Source organism: Microtus pennsylvanicus, chromosome 2, assembly GCF_037038515.1.
Source record: "Microtus pennsylvanicus isolate mMicPen1 chromosome 2, mMicPen1.hap1, whole genome shotgun sequence".
Taxonomy (NCBI): domain Eukaryota; kingdom Metazoa; phylum Chordata; class Mammalia; order Rodentia; family Cricetidae; genus Microtus; species Microtus pennsylvanicus.
Genome location: NC_134580.1, coordinates 92,892,668 through 92,914,309, shown reverse-complemented (window position 1 = coordinate 92,914,309; position 21,642 = coordinate 92,892,668). Strand labels below are relative to the sequence as shown.

The following is a 21,642-nucleotide window of genomic DNA, read 5'->3' as shown; positions in this document are numbered from 1 at the left end:
ATTTATTGAAAATTAGATGATAATTTTATAAATTAAAGTGATCCATTTTACCAGATATTTACTTTTAAGACATTCTTCATAAATAAAAGTCAATTATATGCAAACTAGATATTGAAAGGTAAAATATGTGAAAATGTAAGAAAAGTAAAAATTCAATTATATTGGGTTTTAATTTGCATGTTATTAATAACTTATGGAACCATTGGTGCTCTAGGAATTTAGAGCTCATTGAGAGCTCTTCAGCATCTGATTATTTGGGGGGAAGAGGACAGATAGTCTTCCTCCCACATCCACAACTAATAATGCTTCTGTGGTGAAGCCTGGGCTGATTTAAAGATAACAATAGGCTTAGGCCATCAACTTCTCAAGGACATCAGCGTCAATCCCTAGAGGTCTCTGGCTCTTATCCAAGTAATGTTTTCGTCAAACAACCTGAATGTGTCTCATATGGATAGTAATCATGGGCTTCCTAATGACTTGTCACTTTCTAATGAACAGGAAAAAAAATGAAACAAATGTGGAAATGTCTGATGGAGTTCTCTGCTGGGTGTGAGAAGCAAAAGACCTAAGTAGGCATTATTAAGGGCAGAGTAACATATAAGCCTGACATAATATTACTATATACAGAAAAGTACCTATATCGTCGTATTGAATTGAGGAGACACTTTAATTACTAAAATCAGGATATTCTTGGTAAAGAATTATAGTCTATTTAAATAGGCACATTGTTTTGAGAGTAATTATGATTTGATTTCTTAATACAAGTGTATCATATTGTATTATTAAGTGAACTAATTTTATAGGTATAGCAATCTAATACTATTTCATTTTTATTATTCTGTAATTACATTTAAAGTTAAAATAAGAATAAAACAGACAAATCACACAGTTTTATTTAAATAAAATAAACCATAACAACTAAAATGCCAAGATTTTGCATTTTCTGTCTTTGAAATTATACTATTTTCATCTTAATTAAAATTCCTGAAAAAGAAAGTCAAATTGAAGGAAGCATCTGCCCATTGAAATAAACTAAATCTTATTTTTTTTTAGGAGCAAGAAATCCAGCTATCTTAGGGAAATAAGAAAGTAAATGCTGGTGAAGTACATTTAACTTTAAAATCAAAACAATATAAGAAACATACACATTGCTTTCCTAGGAGTGATGGGGTCAGGGGAAGGGGAGTCTGCCTTTACAGTTCTACTCTGACACTTACTAGAAAACTTTGCCCTTTCTTCCACAGGCTTAGATCCTGATAAGCATCTTGGGAAAACCCTGAATGAAATGGAGCCTTATCTTTTCGAGGTAAGAATTTATGTTCATCTTTAAAATATCAGTATCTGAAGGAGGAAAGTATTATCATAGCATAATGACGGTAAGAATAGATTTTGTTTTAGAAAGACTTAGATGAATTCATTTTATGATTTGTTAAAAGGTTAAACTTCACAGTATATATAAAAGTGTGCTTAAATTTATATAAAATGATTACCAGTTTGTTGACTCAAACTAGATTGAGGCTGTAATTGCAGGGTAAGTCAGCGCAAAGGAAAACCCCTTGAGGACATGTGCTTTGTTAAAGGGACCCGCAAACTGCTTGAGTAGCGCTGTGCTACCAAAGCCTCTGCAGCGGCTGTCTGACTCAGCTCTCCTGGAGCTCACTGTGTCTAGTCAAGACTTTCCAAAAGCAAAGGAATTATTCCAACATTTCAGATAACCTCCTTTGTCTTTACATTGTCAAGTCCAAACTGGGTTCTACATATTAAAATAGTATTTATTTCATTATTCCTCCTTGTTAATTCTGTTGAATTGCTTTTGCGATTGAGGACAAGTGTTGAGTTTGATACAGCACAGGTTCAGTCACTGAAGCAGTATGATTGTTAGATTGTGAGATTTTTTAACTTACAATCAAGATAGAGATAGACAGTGACTGTTTTTATGGGAGAGCTAGGCTCTGCCTAGTGTCCTGTCCTATACCTCACTTCCTTGTGTCTCTGGGTGTTGTCAAGGAGAACACGGAGAGTTGCAACTCTCCATAATAACTCCATGAACTTCATATTGTTCCTTGGAATTATTTGTAATTGGGTATTTTGTGGTTTATCAGTATATACCAAATGCCTAAAAGTCCCTAAAATATTAATTCCTTCTTTGATTAAACAAAACTACACACTTGTTTTGTGACGAACAGAGAGTAAAGATGAAAAGAAAAATAGGAAAAGTATACACTTATGACAAATTATGTTTGGTTTCTAGAGAAATTAGTGTCATTTGAGATTTTTGTTTGCTTGCTTGCTGTGTGCACATAAGCATCTTGCAGCCATTTGTTTTACAGGCCCTGGTTCTATCTGTAGTCATATCCACTCACTACCACCAGATTGAATTAGCTTCTTTCTCCCGAAGCAGTACTGACATACAATGAAGTCAAGTTTTAGAAAGTGAAAGAAAGGAAGTCAAAGACTGTGGCTTTGACAAAAGGAGTTTTAGAAGCCCTCTCTAGATTTCGACATTATGAGTTGAAGGACTCTACAGCAAAACCAACTAAGTAGGGCAGATATAGATAATAGTAATGTACTATGTGTTCCATAAACCTGGGTGGAAGGAACTTGACTGCTTTATATAAAAATATAGTTAATTGAGAATATAAGTTTGTTTACCCTTAAAATATATGATATGTACATATTTTGAAGTATTATATGATACCTCATTAGTATGTCCAATTCTGTGTTTCTGTTTAAAGGCGTTTTTAATTCTATGAGAAAAATAAAATGTTCTTAATGTTTTAGAAAGTGTGAAGATGTTGGTTATGGGTAAACCAGGATATTACTATATAATATTCAGACACAAAAATGACATCTAAGCCATGTATAATTACAATACACATATGTATATGAAGCAGTACATTTTATCTTTACACTTAGGGCTTAAACCAGAATATCTCATTATGTATATATATAAAGACTGCAAAATCTGAAAATAAAATCTGAAAATTTAAACACTTGTGGTCCCCAGAATTTTAGCTATTCACTGTATACCAACACATAATGCAGAAGAAACAGTTCTTCAGATATTAGTCTCCTATCTTGGGAGTATATCTTAACTAAAGCTTCTCTGGGAAAATAGAACCACATGTTTAAATGTTTAGAATAATGAAGTAAGGATTAATTATCTAAACAGGGGGCAGTAAATGAAGACTTTCGAGGAAGGGAGAACAATTATTAAGTAGTTTGAGCAGCAGTACCTGATTGTAGTGTTTAAAGAGGAGCATAAAAGTCATGTTAGTTCCCAGCTGTCCTAATTTGTGGCCCTCAATTTTGCTAAATGTATATTGTAAATGAGCTCTTGGTCTCTACTGTCATGTGATATTTGTAGAATTGAATGTTGAGTATTTTCAGAATCAACCCATGTTACCAGTTCTGTGCAAACTGCTGAGGTGGGAGGAAAACAAATTGAACATTTTGCGTTTTTCATGGAATGTGTACTATAGCAAGTAAGGGAAGAAAAACTCTAATAACCTGTATCAGATAGGAACCTGGTTCCTAATGTCAGCCAGGTAGGAGCTGCTAGATGCAATAGGGCCACAGGTCCTGGAATAGTGGATAAGATCTTAAACAGATTTGAATGATGGGTGAAATTTACCTGGGCAGTGGCCACAAAGTAAATCAATATGAATGAAGACTCATTAGCAGGAAGGCACACAGAGACAAGAAGAAACTTGATCTAAATGAAATTAAACTGGTGTTGATAGATTGGTAAGGAAAAGGTAAGATGGAAATGTAGGGCAGTCTTGAAGGGCCTACCGGTATAGGCCAGGCAATTCAGGATAAGAATAAGATTCAGAGGACTCCTCAACAGCAATTCATGCTATTAAAAGAAAGGTGAGGAAACATAGTCTGCATCTGTTCACAGATTAGCAGAGGAAAAATGGGAGTAAAGTCCGTGAAACTGTTCTAGGAAGCAGATATGATAGAACTATATGGAACTAATGTGACAGGAAGATGAAAAGACATTGGCATCAAAATTTGCACAAGCTGAAAAATGAAGAACCAACAATTACACACAATATCAGCAATTGCTCACATGCGATGAAGGTAATCAGAAGCACTTATTATTATAGAAGGCAGAAGGGTTTAGTGAAAAATCAAGACAAGCTTGGTTTTTGTTTGTTTTGTTTCAAGATAGGGTTTCTCTGTAGCTTTGGAGCCTGTCCTGGAATTAGCTCTTGTAGACCAGATGGCCTCAAACTCAGAGATCTGCCTGCCTCTGCCTCCTGAGTGCTGGAATTAAAGGTGTGCTCCACCATGGCCCGGCCACAAACTTAATCTTAAACGGACTAGATTTCATGTTATAACATATACCCCGAAGACAAATATTTTTAACCAATGAGACTGGCGTGCAGTTGAGATGGTCAGACAGAAGGCTAAGGTTCATGCTGATGGCATTCAAAATTAACCTCTCAAAACAAGATACCTTCGTCAGTATTGCGCTAGGATGGGGTCATTTCAGGTTCCCTATCCTCAGCTGCCCAAGGAACTAACTGGGGAACCCTGACTGCTCTTTGGACTGGAGAGAGAGGGGGAGAGGAGTGGGGGGAAGGGGAGAGGGGTGGGAGGAGGGGGAGAAGAGTGGGAGGAGAGGGAGAAGAGTGGGAGGAGGGGGAGGGAAAGGGGAGGCTGGGAGGAGGTGGAAATTTGTTTTTTTTTTCTTTATTCTTCTTTTATCAATAAAAAAATGTTAAAAAAAAAAAAAAACAAGATACCTTGACGTTTGAGCAGAATCAAAAAAACGTCACTCTGACCTTCTTTGCTCTTGTCCCTAGAGCAGCCAATGAAGGAATGCCTTGATCTTCCTCTAAAGTAATCATGGGACTTCCATTGCAGGTGTGCCCTCTCTATACCTTGAGGAAGCTAACATGAACTAGCCTGAACAGACAATCAGTATGCTCTTCTTTACAGGATCTGTTTGTCTGATCACACTGCAAACCTTTATATCTAAGCCAGTAGTAGGTGATACCCAATAAATAAGTAAATCCTCTGACTCGATGTATACAGTATGAAATTATATATGTTAAAAATTCCATCTGTGAAATAAAATTGTGTTGCTTTGTATAAATCCTGTGGGCTTCTCTAGGTGAAAGTGAATGAGAAGTCCATTTGATTTGGCACTTCCCATCTTAAATTGAGTAACAGAAAATGGGATTTATTTAAAAACAAAGCTTCATGATTTAATAAAAAAGTTTTATAGTTAATGTTAATATTATCTGTTAAGGGGATAAAAATTTAAACATGGAGATTATAAACCCCTTAATTTTAGTTCTGTAATTACTTTTCTACATATAACATTATTGTAAATGTGTATATGTAAGTAGATATGCCCCCTAAACAAACTCTTGTAAGTCATTCCCTTTTCATATGTTGGGAATTCGCTTTTAATATGCTGAGATTCCAGAATATTTCTATGAGCCATGAAATGGCCCAAGATCAGCACATCTGCTCAAACAGTTTGTTAAAAACCTTACTCTAATAATGAAATGAGAAAGCAATATTACTCAAAAAATTTTATCTAGAGGATAATATGATGTAAATATTTATGAAGCATTAAACATGCTTTTATGCAGTGAAAGTTACATTAATACATATATAAAAGTTATCTTCTTTCCTTATGAAAAGCAGTCTAACTGGTTAGAAAATAGTAACTTATTTCTTTTTTTTTCTTTTTTTTAATTTATTTATTTTTTTATTGAAAAAAAAAATTTCTGCCTCCTCCCAGCCTCCCATTTCCCTCCCCCTCCTCCCACTCCTCTCCCCCTCCCCGGACTCCTCTCCCTCTCCCTCTCCAGTCCGAAGAGCAGTCAGGGTTCCCTGCCCTGTGGAAAGTCCACGGTCCTCCCCCCTCCATCCAGGTCTAGGAAGGTGAACATCCATACTGGCTAGGCTCCCACAAAGCCAGAACATGAAGTAGGATCAAAACCCCGTGCCATTGTCCTTGGCTTCTCATCAGTCCTCATTGTCTGCTATGTTCAGAGAGTCCGGTTTTATCCCATGCTGGCCTTGGTGAGCTCCCAATAGATCAGCCCCACTGTCTCAGTGGGTGGGTGCACCCCTCACGGTCCTGACTTCCTTGCTCATCTTCTCCCTCCTTCTGCTCCTCATTGGGACCTTGGGAGCTCATTCTGGTTCTCCAGTGTTGATCTCTCTCTATCTCCTTCCATCGCCAGATGAAGGTTCTATGGTGATATGCAAGATATTCATCAGTATGGCTATAGGATAGGGCCATTTCAGGTTCCGTATCCTCAGCTGAACTTGTCCAACCACTTTGGAAATCAGTGTAGCGGTTTCTCAGGAAATTCGGGATCAACCTACCCCTTGACCCAGCAATACCACTCTTGGGAATATACCCAAGAGATGCCCTATCATATTACAAAAGCATTTGTTCAACTGTGTTGATAGCAGCATTATTTGTAATAGCCAGAATCTGGAAACAACCTAGATGCCCTTCAATGGAAGAATGGATGAAGTGTGGAATATATACACATTAGAGTACTACTCAGGGGTAAAAAACAGTGACTTCTCGAATTTTGCATGCAAATGGATGGAAATAGAAAACACTATCCTGAGTGAGGTGACACAGACCCAAAAAGATGAACATGGGATGTACTCACTCATAATTGGTTTCTAGCCATAAATAAAGGGCATTGAGTCTATAATTTGTGATCCTAAAGAAGCTAAATAAGAAGGTGAACCCAAAGAAAAACATATAGTTATCCTCCTGGATATGGGAAGTAGACAAGAATGCCAGGCAAAAAATTGGGATCTTGGGGGTGGGTGGTATGGGGGTAAGGGGAGATGGGGAGAGAAAAGTGAGAAGGGGAGGATGGGGAGAACTTGGAGAAACGGGATGGTTGGGATAAAGGAAGGATGGATATGGGAGCAGGGAAGCACATATCTTAATTAAGGGAGCCATCTTAGGGTTGGCAAGAGACTTGAACCTGGAGGGGCTCCAGGTGCCCAGGGCGATGTCCCCAGTAACTTATTTCTTGTTCTTTTGTTTTTTTTTATTTTTGAGACAGGGTTTCTCTGTAGCTTTTTTTGGTTCTTGTCCTGAAACTAGCTCTTCTAGGCCAGGCAGGCCTCAAACTCACAGAGATCCTCCTGCCTCTGCCTCCCGAGTGCTGGGAATAAAGGCGTGCACCACCACTGCCCGGCTCCCAGTTACTTATCTCTTAATCAAGCAAAATACAGAAAAGTAACAAGTGTGTTCATCTTACCCATTGGCCATATGATCTCTATAAATTTCTGTGTTAACTCAACTCCCCAAATAATTAAATGTGAGGGAGGAGGAAAATAATGACATCACCTATTCAATGTCTAATAAAAAACACTGCATTAGATCTCGAAAAATGGAAATTTTGTATCCTGTTCCCGAGAGTAGAATAGAAGACATCAGTGACTTTTCCTTCTTATTCTTGATAGACAGGGGCTATTTGTTTCCTGTTCAAATTGAACTTGTCACTGCATGCCAGTCAGGCTTTTCTTATGGGGCATGCTCACATCTGATCCATAATGAGTCTCAGAGCTGGATAAGGTACCATAGACTGATTGTCTATGTTGAAAAGAAGGAGACTCATTTGGGTCTTATGTTCCTCACTTTGAATTTTACTTTATAAAGTTATTTTTTTTAATTTTCTCAAGTCAATCAGAATCTTTCCAAATCTGCCAATTACTCCAGTGCCTATATATTCATGCATAGGACAGGACAGAATGCTGGAAGCCTTTGGTTATGACTTAAATAGTTAATTTTACTGAGAAGACAGTGATTGACCACCCAAGATTTTGAGCAGAATGTTGTACATATAGCATTAAGAAAAATATTGAGGGAATTGGAAAGGTGAATAGAGAAGGCAAGAGAGGAACTTGTTTTTGAGAGTTGAGTTGCAAAGTGGTCATCAGAGCCTTAAAAGTGGTGCATTCTCTTCCTTGTTCATGGCCATGCGTCTAGTGTACATGATAGAATCTGCAACTGCAAAGTTCTTGGTAGAGCTAGCAAGTCAATAAATGAATTAATGAACTTTCAAAAATCAGCCTGCATGTAGAACAGAAGCACAGACTTAAGCTCTCCACTAGTATTTCAACCCTTGTTTGCATTGTTGTATTTAGAGAATTAGGGTGTGGGGAGATAAGAACATTCTTTTATGCATATTAAATTTGAAGAATGTAAAGGAAAGGAAAAAGTAAATCTTAAAAAGAGATGGAAAAGAATAACAAAATTTTATTATGATGCTAAACCAAAGAGAAACATCATTTGGTTTTTTCCTTGTAATAATGCTGGCAGAATATTATCGAGGAGTAACTAAGTAGAGCATGTGATATTTCCAGTTTGAAGATGCAGCCAGAACTGAGATGAATGAGGACTATTGCTGCTTCGTGTGAACAGTATAAACATGATTTACAAGTCTTATAAAAATACATTAAAGGTATACCTCATGAATATTTCTCTGGAATCTATACTTTTGGATCCTAAACTTATAGAAACTTATGGAAAGTGACATTTTCTGTACCATGGATATTTCGTGCTTTTATACTACAAGAATCTTGTATTTTAGTAGAGTACCAATTCTCTGAACAAAGTAGATATGATTAACTTTCACCTCTGAAGAATATACTACCACGCTATCAAGAACCTTAGAACTGGTGTTTATAACTCACTTTGTATTATAGCATGAAGCTAATTGAACTTAGAGAAGCAACAGAAATATCAGGATTCAGTGAGAATACTTAGTGATTTGTCAGTCTTAGAGACCACTAGGGCTTTTATCCAAATTTCTTAACTAGAAAGCTATATTTCTATATTGGTAAATTAATAATAGAGAAGGAAAGAAGGTGTTGAATATTGGTTGATATATTGGTTTAATCATTTTGTGGCACTGCTATGTGAATGCATTATATTTGTGGTGAATTTCAAGAACTAAAGAAAGTGTTTTGTTTTTTTATTTTTTAATGTCTCAATGCTGCTCAATAAATATTTGTTGAAGAGATAATTGATAGGATGAATGAATATTAATAATATTTACTGTAACTAAGGATATTGCAGAGCACATACAGATGTCTTGTGTACCTCTTGAAAGCAAATGTTGAAGTAACATAGCAGCTTATGTTACCTTTACAGGGACTAACAGAATCACTTCTATAGGCTGTAGCAGTCCCACAGACTTTATCACTCCAGTTATTCTTTGTATTACAAAAACAACAGAGTTTCAATGAGACATTTGGCAGTGAAGAAAATCTAAGTATTGATCATATATACTCTCCACATAATCTGGCCAGTGAGTCATAAAGGTGAAATTAGAAGGTCCATGGTGGGAAGTTGTTAGAAAATCAGTTGAACACCAAGTGCGGAACAAATAAATACCCGGAAATCCATATCTCATTATTATTGCAGTATGGTTTTTATTGCAGAAAAGGCATTGATTTAATTTAGTTTGGTATGACAAAGCAGTCTTGTCCTATTATTTGGTCCCATAGGGACCACCTCTCATCATTTGGCTCTGCAGAGTCTCTGCTTTATGAGCCAGGCAAAAGTTTCTCTATCTTGCCCTTTGGAGCCCTTGTAGAAAACACTATCCAGTTCTCCTCCACACTCTCCCTGCTGTTTGGCTTTACAATGTGTCTTGCTTAGGGCTTTTATTGCTGTGAAGAGACACTGTGACCACAGCAACTCTTATAAAGGAAACATTTAATTGGGGTGGCTTACAGTTCAGAGGGTCCTTCCATTATTATCATGACAAGGAACATGGCAACATGCAGACAGACATAGTGCTTGAGGCATAGCTGAGAGTTCTATATCTTGTAGGCCACAGGAACTCAAATGATAGACTGAGCAGTATCCTGAGCGTAGGAAACCTCATATCCCACTCCCGGAGTGGCATTCTTCCTCCAACAAGGCCACACCCACTCCAACAAAGCTACATGTCCTAATAGTGCCACACTCCCTGAGGTTATGGGGCTGGTGCATTCAAACTGCCACCCAGTGTCATTCACATCACTTCTGAAGCCACGAAGTCAGAAGAGTAGCACAAGTACAAAAATCCTCAAATAAGCTTGTAACATGCAGGGAAAACTGAAGACTTAGGAAGTAGCCACGTCATTGATAATAAGGAAAAGGACTCCTGCCTCCAAGCTGAAAAGATTTGGACTTTTGGCACCATTGAGCATGAAAAGCTATTACATTCTGAAGCAAGGAGCCATGGAACTGTGATGGCAAAACTTCCTACAGAGAATCTGAAAGATCAATGACAGCCTGTGCAAGCGACCTCAACACTGATGCCCAGTGTGTTTTAGCCGTAGGGCTTGTACTCAGTATCAAGATTACCACATAATGGCTTATAGTCAAAACAAATAAGACGGGTTTGATTGTTTGTTGCTTTGGAGCTTTTTAGTTTATTTTCTTTATTTTTTCTTGCTTGCTTGCTTTTTTATTTCCAGATTTTATTAGATAGCTTCATAAACTGAACCTTATTAAAACATAAGAACTTTTTAAAAAGACTTTCTACAACTTTGGAAATTCACTGTTTTTAGTATCCTATAATAGTCCTTCTGTAGCCTACAATATATTTTAGAATCAGTATCCTGAATTAGTTTTTAGGAGTGGATAACCTGCTAAATGAGTATTTTGAGGGTATTATCTAAATGATTCCTTTTTTTTTTTTTTTGTTTTTCATGATTCTCAGCTTTCTAAGAAGTATGGTGTCCACGTATGTGGGGAAGGTGGCGAGTATGAAACATTCACTTTGGATTGCCCTCTATTTAAGAAGAAAATCGTTGTGTAAGACACCATTTCAGCTTCTTCCCTTTTCTTAAATTTAAGTGATAGAAGCAACTCAGCATTTAGCTTGAGGCAGCTTTGGTTGGAAGAAATAGAACATGTCCCTAAAGTTCACAAACACTCAATTTGTTTAATCCCAAGGAAGTCGTGTGAATACTTAAATCAATACCCGACAAGGATAGGCCTTCATAGAAGGCTGTAAACTTTTTAGACATTGCACTTTCGTTTACTTGCTGATTACGGCTTGCAGTAAAACTGGTGCCTACACACTGACACTTTTATCCTTTCCTGAAGTGTGAATTGCCTGTATTATTTATCTTTCATTACAGCTACGTTTGATAAACTACCACATCAGTAGCCTGTGGGTTCCATTAACTCCGTCCTCTTTTTCCTCTCTCTTGGCTTTAACAAGTTAGAATGATGAGACTAGACATTTCTATTGAGTTCTGGGGGAGGGGTATTTTTACCTATAAACTTTTTTGAAGCAGATTCAGTTTATTATGAGCAGTGTGGTACCTCTGCCATAAATGGTAAAAGTTGGTAAATGAGACAATGGGAACTTAGTCTAGACCATTGATGACCTTATTAGCTATGTTATGTGTCTGCTGGAAGAGTATTTCCTGTGTTGTTTTTGTTTTTGTTTTGTTTCTCCTACACTCATGCTTCCTGAAAAAAATGCTTGATGAATGACTAGCTCTGCTACTCTCCAGCATTAGGCTGGACTGTGGTGCTGCAGACCTTGAATCCCAGCCTGGGAGGCAGAGGGGCAGGTGGATCTCTGTGAGTTTGAAACCAGTCTGGTCTACAGAGAGTTTCAGGACACCCAAGGCTACAAAAAGAAACCCTGACTCTGAAAGAAAACAAACAAAAAGACTTGAATTCTTTGAACAATTAATAATGGGCAAGGGAATAATCTCGGTAATTAAGACTAAAACTATTTCATCTCCAAATCCAGTATTCATGACTTGCTTTCATGTTCTCCTCACTTCTTTTGCATTACTAATTAACATCACTAATTTATTTGTCATTTTATTATGGAGTGTCTGTTGTTTCTATCAAACTCTGCTGGTCACTATTGATGCCTATTATTTCTTCCTTTATAAGCTCAAAGTGAAAACATATCTGTGTATTAACTTTGATAGAAGAGAGCAAAGTTATTTCCTAAAAGTTTGTAGATGGGAGAAATTTTTTATGGACATGCAGATCACAAAAGGATTTTGTATACAGGAAGTATACTTCCATGAAACAGTGCTGCTTATTATTCAAAAAATAATTTGCATGTTTGGGAAAACAGAATATAATTGAAAAAGTAAGAATAGATTTACTTATTAACACAAGATTAAACACAGAAAACGAAAAACGAGAAATGCAAAGGGATGATAGTCGACCTGTCCTTCTGACAGACTGATGATTCTGAGAACCCCAAGGTCTTCATAAACACCTAGTTGTAAGAAGTACTGCTTTCCACTTTGTCGTGAAAGGATCTCAGCATTGTGGTACTTTAACAGTGAAACAATTCAGCATCTTCACCTGGTAGCTATAGCAACTCAAGCTTTATGCAGTTCACGACACACAAATACTTGTCCTGCCACTGTGTGAAAGGTGTCAGAGAATGTCTATTAAGTAAGACCCTTCTTCCTGACAAGTTCCCTTCCTGTTTGTCTGTATGTCTGTATGTGAGTCTGTCTGTATGCCTCTCTCTCTCTTTCTCTCTTTCTCTCTCTGAAAGCATCTTTATGGTGATGTAATCTGTGAAAGCTAGTTATATCTTTTTATCCAAAACCTGATTTTTTAAAGGGTCAATTTATATAAGTTTCTTTTCTTCCAACATTGTCTGTTTAATGTTATTTTATTCAAATATGCAAAGATGCATTTTAATAGTAAATATTCATGAATATGTATTGTTTTTAATCATCATATATGCAGTTTTAATATTTTACATTTTGCAAATGAAACAAACATTTTCTTGTGAAAATTTAGTATTCTGGACTTTTGTGGTTCTTTCTTCATAACTACATAACTTTCTAATGAGTAAAACCTTATTGAAATATGTTTTAAGCTAGTTGCAAAGAGTTGAAGAGTCTAGAGAGATGGCTCAGTTCAGCTGTTAAGAGCATATACTGCTCTTGCATAGGACCCAAGTTCAACTCCCAGCACTAACATCTTATAGCTGCCTGTAACTCCAGACCTCCACAGGCATTGTCCAGTTACGTGCACACACCTACACACACTTTAGTTTTAAAATAAAGTAAAAGCATAAAAATAATTTGAATTTTTAAAAATATATATATAGTCAAATTAACTGGACTGGAGAGATGGTTCAGCAGGTAAGAGCATCTGGTGCTCTACCAGAGGACCCAGGTTTGATTCCTAGAACCTATATAGTGACTCAAAACCATCTTTAACTCCAGTTACAGGGAATCCAATGACCTTTTCTAGGCTCTGTGGGCACCAGACATGCACATGGTAATATATGCAGACTAAACACTCACACACAAAATGAAAATAAATCAATCTGGTTTTTGAAGAAGAAGAAGAAGAAGAAGAAGAAGAAGAAGAAGAAGAAGAAGAAGAAGAAGAGGAGGAGGAGGAGGAGGAGGAGGAGGAGGAGGAGGAGGAGGAGGAGGAGGAGGAGGAGGAGGAGGAGGAGGAGGAGGAGGAGGAGGAGGAGGAGGAGGAGAAGAAGAAGAAAAGAAGAAGAAGAAGAAGAAGAAGAAGAAGAAGAAGAAGAAGAAGAAGAAGAAGAAGAAGAAGAAGAAGAAGAAGAAGAAGAAGAAGAAGAAGAAGAAAAGAGTTAAAGATGAGCTTACCAACCTTGCAATGGCCAGCTGCTAATAATATAACCAATGGAAATGATTCATGAGAAATTAAAAAAGATATTTGGAATTTCTATTTTTATATTTTCAGTTGAATTGAAAAACATTATTGCTGTGTTAATAAACAAAAATAATTAGTTATTAATTTCACAAATAATCTTAGTTATTTATATTTACAGGGTATCGTTATTAAAATCTGAGTAAATTTGCATGTGCCCATATGGAGGCAGCAGGCAGTTCGTACCGTATTACCTGAATGTAGTAATTACCCTGTCAAATAAGCAGTGTTGATAGCAGTGACCCCACAGTGTGAAGAGTGCAGCCATCTCAGCCAACTTGCCTTTGTGAAGGATGACTTAGACTGTGTCTGAAGCACCGAGTCTTAAAAATAAAGGCACATTGAAGACCAAGCAATGACGCTTAGTGTTTAGCCCATGTCAAGCACATATGTGAAGTGCAATTGAACAGTTGAGGTCTCCAGAGAGTTGCAGAAACTTAAATGTGAACTGTGGGTCCCTTTACATAGGAAAAGTGTCAGTGTTTCTTAGTATTGGCAGATTTCAGGTGTCTGCTGTTGGCAACTGGAGTGATTAGCCACAGGTATGGATTTGGTAAGTACACTAAATTATCTGTGTTGCAGAGACTCCTCAGAAGTAGTCATACACTCCGCTGATGCATTTGCACCTGTGGCTTATCTGCGACTTTCAGAGCTGCACCTGGAAGAAAAGGTGAGTAACTGTCCAATGGCAGTGATTCAGACAAGTGACAGGTATAGGTTAGTTCTCTTGTGTGATTCTCTAACAGTAGGCAATGGAACAGAGAAGTAGATTTCAACATCAGTCAACAACTAATACTTTTACAAATACTTACAGTTTTTGAAAAATGTTGTCTAACACAAAAAGCCTTACATTCTGAAGAGACTGAAGGTTAATAATAAAAGAATGATAAACACTAAGAAGACGAGCACAGTATAAAACCAATAAGTCATCTAGCAGGATAATCAGGTTGCAGTGCATGAGCATTTGGGGAAAGGCTTGATGGTTTGTTAGATTTTCATTATGCAAGACTTTCAAGGGGAAAAAAGGAGAGAGAAAAGTTCTCTAGACACTATAAATAAGAAAAATGACAAAAAGATGGAAGATGAAACAAAATGCAGGAAAATAAAACTAAGTTTTATTTTCAGTACATTGGTGGTGATCAGGATGGAGCAGATGCCTGTTGAATCTGTCTTTGGGGATAGGTGAAGATATGTATTAGATATTTGTATGAAAGACCTAGAGAGTTACCCTCTGTTTTCAGTGAAATTATGTAAGGAAAAAGAGAGTCATGATAGAAAGCACAAATAATAGGAAAAGGTCTTGTGACCTATTTTCTTGCTTACTTCCTGAGGCACACGCATAAGCTGTCTATGTTTCAGGGAATCACAATGATGTTTTCAGATGAAGATGGCTTCTCTAAAAGTAGAAGGAAAACAGTGGTTCCCCAAATCTCAGGATGAAGTCAGTAAGAAAAGAGTACTTACTAGGGCCAGCAAGATGACTCAGCAATTAGGAGTGGGTGGGAGGAGGGAGTGGGAACTGTGATTGGTATGTAAAATGAGAAGAGATAGTTTTTTAAATAAAAAAAATAGTGAAAGCATTTACTATGCAAACATCATCACACACACAACACACACAAATAAGTAAATAAATAAATAAATATGCATGTAAATCTCGCAGAAAAATTAATGATGAGCAGGTTTGGATACCTATAGATCATTGGACTGAGCTAAAAGTAGACATTGGTGACCTTTTATCAAAAATTGGTGACATCAAAGGGTTATTTATGCCATCCAAACACTTTCCAAATTTAAAAAAGGACCCCTTATTTTAGACTTCCTCTACCTCTGCTGCCATGAGCACAGCTAAGAACCTGAAACACTGACCCCTCCCTTAAGCATTGTTCAGCTCTAAGCTTAGCTTCACCATGTAACCCACTAGGGTTCTCTTGGTAGTTCATTGTCTTCACAGGACATTAGCCCGCTGCAGAGAGCTGTTGTTTCTTTGAGATATGATGTTATTGACATTAAGAATTATGTCAAATTTTCCTTCTTTTGTTTCCTTGTAGGTGTCTTCAGTACCTGGGAATAACGAAACAACTAATTATGTACACCATTCTTGAAAATTTATGGTGCATTTTAAAAATTATTTTGACCAACTTTTCTCATTATGGTTTTGTTCCTTTTCAAAAAATATAATGGGACATTGATTAACTGGAAAAATTTCAGTTAACTCTTCTCTAATAGTGCCAATTTCCTCACTTTCTTTTTTAAAAGATAATTTTATTTTTTGAGATTATAATGTAATTACATCATCTTCCCCCTCTCCCTTTCCTCCACACCCCTCTTTGCTCACTTTCAAATTAAAGACTTTTTCCCCCTTCCTGTTGTTATATACATAACCCTTTCTATGTCTCTCTGTTTCTTTTCGTCTCTGCGTCTCTCCCACTTTGTCTCGCTCATTCTACACACACATACACATGCACACTTTCTTAAGTACATAAATACAACTTGCTTAATCTGTAGAAAGATGCCTGTATGTATGTTTTCAGGCCTGGCCATTTCTTATTGGATACCCATTGGTATGCTCTTCCCTGGGGAAGACAGTTTCTTCTGCTCTCAACATTCCTTAATTGCCTGAAGTCCTTTGTTGAAGCAGCATGGCTGCTGGTGTCCTGCTTGTTGCGCTCATGTTAAGGCAGCCACCTTAGTAAGGCGTCATGGGTGCAGCTTCAGATTCCTGGAAGAAGCAAACCCCATGATCCTCTGGTCCTTAGGTCTTTCTGCCTCCTCTTCACTTTCTTTTTTGATAACAAGTCTCGGGACCTTTTTATTACCCACCTCCCTCTCTCTGACATTTCCTTTTCACACTTCTTTCCTCCCTTTCTTTCTTACCCCATGTCTTGGAGAAGAGGAATCAGAAAATGAAGAAGACTACTCTATCTAGACAAATAAGCTTACTGTAATCAAGGGGTCACCAATGTGATTTTCCAGAATATCATGTATTAATATCAGTTATTAATATGCATTTGGTTCCCTTGTGTCTTGTTATGACTGTTTCTACTTTTGGTGACTGTGAATAAAGCTGCTATCAACATTCATGTACAAATTTTCTATAAATGCAAATTCAGTTCATTTGTATAACTATTAAAGAGCATAATTACTTGATGGTGAATGGTCTGGTTTATTTCCATTGCTATAGTAAATATTCTGACAAAAAGCAACACAGTGGAGGACAGGCTATTTGGCTTTTATTCCAGGACATAGTCTGGAACTCTGGCAGCTAGTCCCATGCATCCACAGGAAGGAGCAAAGAGCTCCTTCGTATTGCACTTACATGTTTTTCCTACATTAGCCCATACTCCTGTCCACCTCCCCTTGAAAGTTGTGTCTTCCCTAACTTCTCTTAAGTTGGCCACTTGCTCTTTTACTTTTATATGAATTTCACTGCCATGTTGCTTTCCCTCTATAGCAGTGGTTCTCTGCTTTTCTAATTCTGTGAACCTTGAATATAGTTCCTCATCTTGTGGTGAACCTTCAACCAAAACAAAAAACAAAAAAACAATTATTTTTGTTGCTACTTCATAACTGTAATTTTGCTACGGTTATGAATTGTAATATAAATACATGCGTTTTTTCGAAAGTCTTAAGACCACCCCTATGAAAGGATCATTCAACCCCAAAGGTGTCGAAACCCACAGGTTGAGAACTGCTACTTTGTAGTGGTTGGTTCACACAGTTGAACATTGTTTTCTACTTTAAGGAGATCATCACCTATAAACTGCAAACCATGTGTCAAAATGTTTTAAGGTCTTTTAGCAGTCTTGGTCTCTGGGCTCCCTTTGAACATCCTTGCTTATCAGACAAAACCAGTTGATACTCCCTTGTTTTGCCATTACTTCCTTCCTCCCTTGACCTTTCTTCTTCTGCCATATATACTTTGCATTCTTCTTCTTTTAACCTGATTGTATCCTAGCCATGGAGCAAAATTGAATTCAAATACTTACATTTAACCACACCAGTTAAATTGTTCCAATGCTTTCTTCTCTTTCTGTGGCAACTTTATTTTAAGCAGTTGTTTTAAGCATTAATCATTTCTACCCTTTTGCAGATTTCTTTTGGACTGGTCCGTTTTCATCTTCTTGTCATCTGAATCAGCTATGAGATCCAGATATAACTTTAAAATTAATTTTTATATGAACTGTCATTTTTTTAAACCTCATTTTTTTCTTCATGAAGAGTTTTATATATGCCTTTCTGTTATATATCACACACAAATTTACATCACTTTTCTCTGTAATTATTAGAAAAAGATGTCTAAGAAAGCTGTAGTGCACAATACAAAATATAGAGATTGTTAGTGAACATTTTAAAGATGATACTTAAACACCTTATAATATAAAATAACAAACTTAATTTACTTAAATTTTATGTTGCTGTAAGTTATTGATTTAAGTATGAAAATGATACCAATTAGCCAGGCGGTGGTGGCGCACGCCTTTAATCCCAGCACTTGGGAGGCAGAGGCAGGCGGATCTCTGTGAGTTCGAGACCAAACCTGGTCTACAAGAGCTAGTTCCAGGACAGGCTCCAAAACCACAGAGAAACCCTGTCTCGAAAAATCAAAAAAAAAAAAAAAAAAAGAAAGAAAATGATACCAATTAGACATGAGATCACTAACCAAAAAAAAAAAAAAAAAAAACCTGAATAATGGAAAGATCTGGATTAAAAATTGAGAAATCAGTATTAAAGTTTCTTTGGGACCCTGGCTCTATTGCTTATAGCAAATTTGATGTTACAATGTACCATACATCACACAGTGACAAGCTTGAGTAAATGAAAAGTACAAAGCTTTACATAAATCAACTAAAAGATTACATCAAAATGCCTAAAATTTAACAGAGTCAAACCTTTTACTTGTAACTCTTCAGACATTCATCTCACTTAATTGTTTCAGGACCGTAGCTCTTTGGAAAATAGCATTCAAACCTTATTTTTGGAAAAAAAAATTGTACTTTAAACAAAAAAGAGGTGCTTAGCAGTTAAGAACACTCCAATTCCAGAAGGCCTGGGTTCGATTCCCATCACTCAAATGGCAGCACACAACCATCTGTAACTTCAGTTCCAGAGGATCCAAAGCCCTCTTTTGTCCTCCACTGGTATCATGCACATACCTGGTACACAGACATGCTTTCATGGAAACTACCCATACACTTAAAATTAAAAATCAAAGAATTTTAAATGGTCATAGAAATTTAGTCTCAATATCATTATTTTCCTCCAATGCTGTGGGATAATACTCTTGTACACTGTAAAGATTTGTCACTCTTATTGGTTTAATAACACACTAGAAAAGCAGGAAGTATATGTGGGGTGACAGGACTAGGAGAATTCTGGGAAGAGGAAAGGCAGAGACCCGGTTGTGAGCCAGACAGAGGAAACAAGATTATAATGCCTTACTGAGAAAAGGTACAAAGCCACGTGGCTAAACATAGATAAGAATTATGGGTTAATTTAAGTTGTAAGAGCTCGTTACTAATAAGCCTGAGCAATAGACGGAACAGTTTATTATAAATCTATATGTATTTATTTGGGATTGAATGGCTATAAAGACCAGGTGGGACAGAAACACCTGTCTATACTCCAATACCAGTTCTTCCTTAATACTGCTTCGTGTAGAAATAGCCTTTTAGTTCTGAAGTATGTGTTGTCAGTTAGTGCTTACCTTTGTTTTTGCGGAAAAGATCTCATGGTAGCAAATTATTTTAACATCTTGTAGCTTTTAAAGACATCATCATTGTCACCCTTACTTTGCTTTTTTTTATTTTACTGTTTGTCATTATTTCAACTATGTCAACAAGTTTATCAAAACAATATAAACATTAAACAACCTCTGTTTTGATTTTTCTCTTTAGCATACATCTATCAGTCTTTGCTTTGCAAACTTATTCTGGCTATATGACAATCACTATAAATATAGTCAAATTGCAAAATAATTCTGATTTAACTTTGTGTTTAAGTTTCTGCCTATAATCATTACATCCATTGCTTTTTACAGTGACAATCCCTATAAGATGTACCAGTATTTACATGGCAATGATATACTGTTGCTTCAAAGTGAAGAGTAATGATTAAGTTTTGGACCTGTTTTTGTTAAATAGCAATGGGAGCTGAAGGTAAAGAGTTAGAGGTGCGTGTATGGATGAAGATTAATACCCCAAGAATCTTCAGATTATATAGTATTTTTTAGGAAGAGGGAAAACAGATTAATTCATCAAATTTCCATAATTTTGTCTTACTAAAAAGACAGTGGGAAGGGGCAGGAGATGCTAGACCTGAGGATAAGGGAAAATAGGGTCTCTGAAGGCCTACGCATCTAGGTTCTGTTACAAATGCCTTAATGGGAGTCAACAGCACTTTCCAATTGCCCTTTGCCACACTGAATGTAGGAAAGTGTGCTGTGGCTACTTTGTGTTCAGAGAGAGGAGTCCATTGCAGATTTCAGCTCTCCTGCAGCCAAATCAGAGGCTAACTCTCCTGCAGCTGGGGCCCTACAAGAACTTCCAAATGCCCTTTCTGGATTTCAGGGACCTTGGAAAAGGCAGGACGATCCAATGTCTTGCATTTTTCCTCCTGTCCACTCTCTGCCATCATTGAGCAACTGTTGATCAGTGTTATGTTCCAGCAGCTGGGAAGAGCAGGACCTTCTCCTGATCTGTTCTACAGAGCCCAGAGCAAGCCTGCCACTAACCCGCTCTACCAGGGCACTTGCTCCCTCTTGGCTTTGACCTTTAGGGCCCTTGTGGAAGGAAGTATCTTATGCCAGCTCCAGCACAAGATATGAAGACTAAATGCCCATTTTTATTGATAAGGTTTAATGTGGAATCATGGATGCCAGGATACATATTTTTATCAGTGCTTGGTTTGTTTTAAATAAAGTACACACTATTATCTTCTTCTGAATAAAATGTATTTACTCAAAAAACTTCTTCATTGAGTGATAAAAAAATAATGAAATCTTGAAATCTGCAGGCCAATGGATGGATCTAGAACAAAGCATATTGACCAGAAAGACAAATATAATATGTACTCACTCATAAGCAGCTTTTAGACCTAAAGCAAAGAAAAACCAGCCTACAGTCCACAACCCCAGAGAAGCTAGACAACAAAGAGGAGCCATACATGGATCCAAATAGGAGAAAAAGAGTAAATTGGGGTCGCAAGAAGGGTAGAAGGGGAGAGCAGAAGAGAGGAGGGGAGCAGGAAAAAAAAATGAATAGCACAATAAAACAACCACCTGTATGGTTGTCACTTCTGTGGATGATCTGTCATTTCTCTTTCACAAGAGGTTTCCCTTTTTCAAACTGAATGTTTATTCATTTTGATGGTATCCATAGCTTTCCTTCTCATGTGTAGACAAGAGCAAAACCCCTTCCCCAATGTAGCACAATTCTTGATTTCCATTCTGAGGTGAACACATCCTTAAAATACACCAGCTGACTTAATTCAGAAGATTTTTCTATTATCCAATGTCTCTCTGCTGCCATTATTCCTTTCTCATTAGCGATAAAAAAAAAGTTCAATGTTAATTAAGCATTATGCAATCTATTTCTGGGGGGTATTTTCCATCCTTTTCTGTTTGTTTAATGTATCCTTTATAGTTTGATTTGATTCTTCTATAACTGCCTGACCTGTAGTATTATTTGGTATACCTGTAATATGCTTTGTAACATAATAAACAAAAAAACTGTTTCATTCTCTTAGAGACATATGCTGGACCATTAGCTGTCTTTATTTGTGCAGGTATACCTATGATGGCCATAACTTTTAATAAATGTGTTTGTTTTAGATGTTCATACCTATAGGTTTCCATCTACACTCTGGATCTTTTTGGGTATTTAGTAATTGATGGTTTGTCAGAGGTGATTATGGGGTAAGTAGCTAAGACTCTTAGTAAGTCATCTCTGGCTCTG

At 37.0% G+C, this 21,642-nt stretch overlaps 1 protein-coding gene across 4 annotated transcripts in view; it reads left to right on the top strand.

Annotated features, from left to right (window-relative positions):
* The window catches only part of Dph6 (diphthamine biosynthesis 6), a 105,986-nt gene extending 89,149 nt beyond the window's left edge, over nucleotides 1–16,837 (top strand). For all 4 annotated transcript variants that reach the window (XM_075961741.1, XM_075961742.1, XM_075961743.1 and 1 more), the window contains 4 exons: nucleotides 1,245–1,306; nucleotides 10,722–10,816; nucleotides 14,273–14,360; nucleotides 15,739–16,837. In XM_075961741.1, the coding sequence (XP_075817856.1) occupies nucleotides 1,245–1,306; nucleotides 10,722–10,816; nucleotides 14,273–14,360; nucleotides 15,739–15,792 (299 nt within the window). In that variant the 3' untranslated portion in view covers nucleotides 15,793–16,837. The remainder of the gene's footprint in view (nucleotides 1–1,244; nucleotides 1,307–10,721; nucleotides 10,817–14,272; nucleotides 14,361–15,738) is intronic.
* Nucleotides 16,838–21,642: the final 4,805 nt, after the last annotated feature.